The following is an 8,466-nucleotide window of genomic DNA, read 5'->3' as shown; positions in this document are numbered from 1 at the left end:
AGAACCTCCTGCTACACCCACTTCCTTTCTCTCCCCCTTTCTATTTCTCTCTGGGCTTTCTCATTTTTCCCACAATTTACAAGCCCTTTAACACTAATGCATCACAAAGATAACCCACTTATTAGGCCACACCAACATGTTCGTCACTGCACTGGGTGGTCCCTTATATTATGGGACCTTTGGGTGACACTGCGTTTTTCCTGCAGGTTTTCATTAAAGAGATAAAGGGATTAATGAGAGATCAGATTGTTTAGGGCGGCAACATAAAACTTAACATTTATAATAAGTGTACAATATTTCATCTCTCTGCATTGAAAACAGGAATTATAAACGAAGAATTAAGCAAGGTCACCTTTATCCACTGATTGTCTCCCTTATAATTTAAATATTTTATTTGATATGCAGTAGGATCCAAACGTCTTGTATTAAAAATTTGGGATTTAACATACAGTAGAAATAAAGAGAAAGTTGTATTATTATTATTTTAATATTTTTGCAGCTTGGGTACGTGAGTTTTCATTGCAAAATGGGGACGTTGCAAATACTAGACAAGGCTAATTCATATTTCCAGTGCAAGCTTTGCAAAAATGCAAACTAGAAACATTTTGTTTGTTCTCCATTACTTGCAAAACTGCCATCCTACAGAATGGTATGATTGATTCTGTATCTGCAACCCATCCACTATAGGCTACTCACTAGGCTATATGAATATTCTTTCATTTATCAGGCTATAATAATATCAAAATAATGATAACTTGCGTGAGTCCGAAGTTGATTCAGTAGGCCTAACTGCTCTGATGGATAGTGGATTCACGTGATATATGACTATTATTTTCGGCATGAATAATTGTGATTCAATAATCGACTTAAAACAGTTGTTATTGAATCAGACTACACTATCTAGTAGCCTAGCCTAAGTTTTTGATTCACTAAAGAAACGCTGGTCATAAAAGTAGCCTAATAAGTTGTTGAATCGGACTCCACTGCATGGCTTTGTAGGACTATGCTTGTTTTCGCGTTCAGGCTGCGAGGGGGACAACTCAACAGAAAGATGTTTCTTTGGATAAAATATATTTTTTTTCATATATATATATATATATATATATATATATATATATATATATATATATATATATATTAAACACCGTACGTAGGCCTTTCAATACTAAATTTGTAACCTTTATTGTAAATATAGCCTACAAAAAATTATTTCTATTACAGTGGCTGCAGAATTGATTTGAGAACACTGTTTTGTTAATCCTCTTGTCTTCGGAGTTTTATGATCTGAAGAATAATTGAATAAATGGATAAATTCAGACTCAGAAGTATAGTTTACAGCAGCCCTAGTAGCCCTAGTAAAGAACAATTGGCTTTTATGCACACAATGCACATTGGAACGGCCCACCATATTCTGAACAGTTGTAAACGGCGCTGAAAGTTGTTTTTTTTCTTATTATTTTTTTAAAAAGTCAAGGAGACCGCATGATTCACATTCATCTCATATGGTCCTACTTCTAATGAAAGTACCATGTGACTCAGATTTACAGAAGCTCTCCATTTTCCAGCGGAACAAGTATGGTATATAACCCCCCCTAGGGTCATGCTATCTCTTCTTGTTGACTTGTCAAATGTGTGTCTGATCAATTTATTCTTGAGATCAAACCAACAAAACTCACTACTCCTGTAAGCAAGTCAGTTCTGTATCTCTTTCCTTCTTTTAACCATTATCAAAAAAAAAAAGAAAAAAGAAAAGAAATCTGAGTTCAGATTTATGCAACAGAAAAACAAACTTGCAAAATTTTTGATAAATGTCATTGCACTGAATGCCTCGAATTAACTGGCACACATTGACTTTGTGGATGTTCATTAGTGCTTTGGATTCTGGCACATTTTCTTCAAGAATTAATCCTGCGTTAATGCGCATTTAACGGTGGACCTTTTTTGCTCCAGTTGAGCAAATCAAAACAGAGCATCTAAATGCATTTGAAAGCGTGTTAATTTCACTGTCTCATCCGCCTGCTAGAGGAGTGTATAGTCCTGGAAAGAGAAGTATCAATTACAAGGATCAGAGTAAAACTCATTTATCTTTGCAGCAGACAGCCTGCATTGCTCTCCTAAAGCCTGGTCATTAGAGGGGCCTCATTTGAGCCCTGGGTCAGAATCCTGATCAGGTCAATGCCTGAGCAACATCATTTAGACCCATTAAAAGACAAAAACTCCACCGCTGAAATTCCTACCAAGTGACAAATTTATGATACCCTGCAGATAAAGGACGTGGCTGTTTGAGTTAACATTGAAGAAAATGCTTTACTTGGCCTCGGACAGTGGAAATAATTGTTTAAAAAAGTGTTTCCCAGACTTCCTATGTCTTGTGTACATCCCGAGAGTCTAGAGAAACACATCTAGATCACAAAGTTCTCCTGAGGAATTTTTAATCACTGAATAATTTCACATTACCCTTTTGATGATGTCATGCGATCTGATTGTTTTGGAAAGGTCTCAAATGAGTGCAATATACGCCAACTGAGTGACCTGATGAGGAGACAACTAATGGGAGTGTAGACAGTTGAATAAATCATTGGAGGTTGCTAGGTTTGCGCTGTGGTTTCTTCTCAACGGTTTCATCCAACTATATCACGTGGCAAATCACTGTCTTCAATTTCATTGGTTGTTTTCACATAGCATTACTGCTCAGTTGCAGAAAGATCTTCTCAACTATGTTGCATTGCTGTCTCTCATGTCATTGGAAATCCCAACTCCTTTTTGATAATGAATGACTTCAGATGGCTTTGTTGCTGCAAATTGCTGTCTGAGTGAATGCACCACTGATCAAACACACTGAATTAAAGACATGCATGGTGAGGGAATAATGCATGGTGTGCATGGTGAAAGAGCCTTTACATTAGCCAAAAATATTATTATAATTTATTTTTTTTGGCTATTAAAAATCAAGCAATCCCAGCCCAGCTGAGAAAAGGTAACACAAAAGTTTCCATAAAAAGTAATGCAATTAGTTATTTTTTTTAGAGAGCAATGCAATATTGTAATGCATTACTTTTAAAAGTAACGTTCCATTTTAACATTTAAGTAACATCCAAGTAACATTTTAAATGTAAATTAATCAAATTAGCAGGTGGAAGACACAAACTTGAGTGACGATGTAGGCACAATGTCTTTGTTTGAACAAGGATGACCCTTGCTCCTAAGAGGTACATGTAAGGTCCTTTAAAACAGCGTCGTAGACGTCTGACAAGCTCGTCATGGTGTTGATTTCCAGAAGCCCAAAGCATGCTCTGCTTTGAAGGGGGAAAACCTGAGTGCAAAAGCCACAATTTAACAAGGTAAACAAAACCAACTCCTATATGTAGTTAAGAAGTGAGTTAGGTTTGTTTGTTGTAAGGAATTTCACACAACACAAGTGTTTGGGAAACCCAGCTGAGCTTAACAGACGTGCCTACAGTTGAACGTGTGTCTTTTATCTAAGATTAGCTTGAGCTGCAGCCTGTATTTACTGTATTTAAGAGTAAAACTAAAATTGCACGTGCCTACTCTTTACTTAGACATAAAATAAAATGAAATTTTATTAATAATATATATATTTTTAAAAGACAAGATTATATAATGTCAAACTTTCTCAATAATTTGATTATTTATGAAGAATAATTATGAAGGAATTAATTTTTTGTTTACATTATCATTTGTTTTTATTTATTCACTTGCTTGTCTTTTTGTATTTTGGGAGTACATCATGCAAGGTACGGAAAATTAAATTCTCAAGATATGCATTATATAATTGACTAATGTATTTTCAAGCTAAATACTGTGGTGTTTTAAAAATACTAGCATCTGATTGCAAACACCGGGAATTGTTCTTATGCTAAGGTTGTAGCCAACTGTATGAATGGGCTGCTTCATAAAGTCACCGTACATATGGAGTTCTCCAACTTTGTCCCTCCCCTTTACAATTCTCAACGCACACTATGCTGCACTGTGTCAAAGGCAAGTTAGTTGGCTGTAACTTCTAACCTGTGGACGCACGGAACAACATGATTCCCGCAAGGTAATTTTTTTTAACCCTTTTTTCAGGAACGTCAACAAAAGAGCGCTCACTTGTGGTCTATTATAATAAAAGAAAAGAAATCGATGCTCTGAATAATAACCAAAAACAAGTTTTATGTTCCAATAGCAGGTTTGTAAAGTTAGACTATTGACAACTTTGGCTGCACATTGTTTTTAATGTTTTGACCTTTTTAGCAAATGAAAAGTTGAACTGAAGCAGAACTCGCACTGCTTCTGGTGCTTGAGCGCGCTTGAAGTGTCTATGCATTTGTTACTGACAGCTCTTACCATATGATATTGTGCTCACCGATTTTGCCGAAATAGACTAGCAGATAGTGATTGTTACTAAATAAAATGCTAATAGTTTAATATGGAAAGTATTTAAAACATTCAAAATATTCCTGTCAAGTCATTTTTATTATTTTGATGACAGTGTTGCGGCTATTGTTACCACTTTTTATCGAGTTTTGGCGGAAACTGTGGTTATAGTCATTTTTATAAGAGGCACATGCAGTCTTCTTTGTAGTTTTAATTCAATTTAATTTGCCCCATTCCATTTTTATATGCTTAAATTGACGCTTTAATGTTTAAAGTGCATGCATAATTGAAATGAATAGCTTTTGTTTTGATTTTTTATTGATATTTAAAGGATAGTTTACCCAAAAATAAAAATTCTGTCATCATTTATTCACCTACATGTTGTTCCAAACCTGACTTTCTTTTTACCTGTAGAACATAGAAGTTTTGAAGACTAAAATATACACTGTAAAGATTCAAAGTAGTCCAACTGTGCAATTTGGGTTAAATACAGACCATAATTTAAGTAGGTATTCATTCATCTTTCCATCCAATAAGCAGCTAACCACAGCATTGCAACAATAGTGAAATGACCTTGAGAACTGGATCAATCTGATTCGTAAACAAATCAGTCAGATTGGTTTGGTGAATTGGATTTATTTAAAAAGATTCAGACTCAAATCACCGATTCATGAATCAGACATCGCTAGCCAACTTCTCTAAATGTGATAAACAGCTATTAGATACCAAACTTTCATAAAGCTACCATATGCCTTCACAACACTTGGTATATAGCCTTGTGTAGTGTACAGACCACTGTAATTGGAGCTTTGCATTGAAATTGTCATCTTTTTTAAAGTCTCATTCATTGACATTCTTCAATATTTCACCTTTTGTGGTCTGCATAAGAAAGAAAGTCAAACAGATTTTAAAACAACCTGAGGCTGAGTAAATAAGGACTGAATAAATTTTTGGATGAACTGTCTCTTTAACGCTTCATACAGGTTATATACCCAGACCAGTTGTTTTAAATCATGTTGGCATGTGGCAGAGACAAATGTTTTGCCCAGACTTTTAGATATTAAGGTTAATTGTGCTTTTTGGCAACAATTAAAGCAGTTACTTTCATCTGCCATGAAATCTAAACGTTCAGGGCCTCGGGACTCCAAGGGTTTTCCAAAGTAAACAGAATGTGTTTCTCAGCCGTTGAATAGAAAGCAATTCAATACAAATGGCTTGCAATGCTAGAAACAAGTCTTGTACTGCTGTAGTCTGCTGTAGTCATCGCTACTACAGAAAAACACAGCTTTGCTGAATTATTTTAAATCCCCTCTATATGTTTAACCCACAAAACACCTCATCAAAAATGGCTTTGTGTCTGCACTGAATGCCTCAAATTGAGTCCTTTTAGTTGGCTTTGCCATTTGCAAATGAGAGTTTAGTATGACTTCCTTCATTATAGATCTGCACTAACTGAAGCAAATCACAGTTGTCCCATAAATGTCAAACAAATCAGAAAAAGCAATCAAAAATAATAGAGAAATCATATGGTGTGGTGTAGCTTTTAAGATCCCATCAAATGGAATATTACAAAATCTAATGTCCCTGAATACGCCATTCGTGTGGCGGCCCCATAATGGTAATGAGCTTGAATGCTGGTGCTTCATGATTAAGGGGAAATCATGAGATCAGGCTTGGACAACCCTGTGATTTTAAAATGTGGGATGGTCTTATAAGGGTGAGCTCAACTGTGAAGCCAGATGTTGGCTTTAACACACTGACTGGCTGGAAGAACTCCACAGGAAATTTTCAGAGTTCTCTCTAACTTACATCTCTCTCTCTCTTTGTTCAAGGTTTCTCTGACAGCTTACAGTTCACAAGAGGAGAGCTGACTGTTTGGGCTCTGGAGAGATTGGAGTGTACTGGACTGGAGACATTTATCAGCTGTTGACACACCAGGTACAAAGTCAAAATGGCCCGTGGCCTCTTGAACTTGGTGTTTTTATTGAGTATAAGCGGCGGCCTTTGTCAAAGGGATTGCACTGGTGTGGATTGCCCTGAATTGCACAACTGCATTGAAGAAGTCTTGGACACCGGAGCATGTTGCGCGACCTGCGTGCAAACGGGCTGCATGTGCGAGGGGTACCAGTATTATGACTGCATCAGCGCTGGCTTCAGAAACGGCAAGGTTAAAGAAGGCGAGTCGTACTTTGTGGACTTTGGGAGTACTGAATGCTCCTGTCCGCAAGGAGGTGGACGGATCAGCTGCCATTTTATTCCATGCCCTGAGATTCCGGCTAACTGCATTGAATTGTCGGAACCGGCGGACGGGTGCATTCAGTGCGAACGAGTTGGATGCATTCACTTGGAGCAGAAGTATGAAGCTGGACACACATTCCAGATTGACCCTTGCCAAGTATGCCACTGCCCGAAAGAAGGTGGGAACCTAATGTGCTATCCAATTCCAAACTGTGACCCGAGGAGTGCTTCAAATCCCATGCTAACCACAACAACTGAGGAAAGCACACCAGAGAGACACTACAGAGACCCTATACAACACATTTTTAACCATCAAGGATCTAGAGGTCCCTTTAACAAACACATTCCCTTGCACAGTGATAGCAATCGTCCTTTTAAGCTGCGTATGAGACACGCAGACGAGAAGGAAGAGGATGAAGAAGACTATGATTATCCACCCACTGATTCCTTAGCTTCATCTCTGCGTGATTTTGAAGCTCCTACGGAGTCATCCATCATCTCGGTATCTCGTTCAGATAATTTTACCCCCCGCCAGGGTGTGCAAAGGGGAGCCAAGCAAGAGCTGAGAGAGATGTTTGGTATTCATAAGTTGACAACAGATAGGCCACAGTTTCCTTTCTATAAGGACAGTACAGATAGAATGAGAGTCAGTTTTCATAATGACAAACCAAAAAATGAGCTATTCAGCCCTCTGAAATATAAAACAGACCGGGAACAATTCATCCTTCCTGTGGAAACTACAAACAGAGTGGGATTCTCCACTCACAAAGATACCACAGAGATCCAGAGCTTTAGTCTTTATAAAGACAACACCAATCAAGAGGACCTAACAGATGATGAACAGCTTGAATTTCCTGTAGAAACTACTTTTGGGGATACATATACCTCACAGGAGGACACCACATACAGCGAGATGGTTACTGACTCTCCGTTGACTATTGAGCAAACTACATCTCCGCTTTGGGAAACTGCAACTTCATTGCAGACGGCTTGGGAAGGCATATCAGATAGTCAGATTCATTCACTTCTCCCCAATTACGTGGAAACAGATGGCTCCAAACATGATGAAACTATCACAAGAGAGTCTCGTAAGGAAAAAGCAGCTGTATTGAATGAAACGACTAGCCTTGATGGCATTCAATCAGCTGTTGGTAATCAGAATGAACATATCCTGAGCAGTCCAGGTCCCGTTAAGCAAAGTGTGACCACCTCTACCGAAACTATACCAGAACATGGAAAATCAGAAGCAGAACTTAAAGAAGAACATGAAAGGCTTTCAGTGGACCCCAGAGAACCTTCTGTAGACCACAAACAACATCGTGATGAACGCATAAAACCCCTTGAGCACCAAAACCCAAGAGCAGAACATGTGCAAACCTTGGGAGAGCACAACACAGAGCTTGAGAGGAAACATCAGTGGCAGTTGTTCTCTCCAGTTAAGTTCAGTCCAACCAGCCCACCTTCAAACAAACAGTCCCACAGTCTGTTTAACTACAGAGAGGAGGAGGAAGATGCAGACAACACCCTCAGAACTCATTCTGGGATGGAAGAAGGTGAGTTAACAAGCAACTGCTTGTCATTTATTCAGTGTTTCAAGTGCTGAACTGTTATGCTGAAGAGTTTTAGTGCATAATTAATGCTAATGTGATTTATAATTGACATTCACCTGGTACCATAAACTCTCATTCTGAGTGCTTGGCAACTTGCCATAGACAATCACAGCTGTGTAAAGATGACGGTAATACATTACCGGGGAATACACCGGTCCTTGCACCCCGTGGTACGACAAGACAAAACAAACAGGCCTCTCTCGAGATGTCTACGGTGACTTGTTTTCACAGATTACATGGC

General features: G+C 38.2%; 1 protein-coding gene across 2 annotated transcripts in view; it reads left to right on the top strand.

The window, feature by feature from the left end:
• Positions 1-3,919: 3,919 nt before the first annotated feature.
• The window catches only part of fbln2 (fibulin 2), a 49,245-nt gene continuing 44,698 nt past the window's right edge, over positions 3,920-8,466 (top strand). For both annotated transcript variants that reach the window (XM_082154996.1, XM_082154995.1), the window contains exons 1-2: positions 3,920-4,060; positions 6,210-8,168. In XM_082154996.1, coding sequence (XP_082011122.1) covers positions 6,329-8,168 — 1,840 coding nt within the window. In that variant the 5' untranslated portion in view covers positions 3,920-4,060; positions 6,210-6,328. The remainder of the gene's footprint in view (positions 4,061-6,209; positions 8,169-8,466) is intronic.

The sequence above is a fragment of the Leuciscus leuciscus genome, assembly GCF_965113295.1.
Source record: "Leuciscus leuciscus genome assembly, chromosome: 23".
In the NCBI taxonomy this organism is placed as follows: Eukaryota; Metazoa; Chordata; class Actinopteri; order Cypriniformes; family Leuciscidae; genus Leuciscus; species Leuciscus leuciscus.
This window is presented reverse-complemented; position numbering and strand designations above follow the sequence as displayed.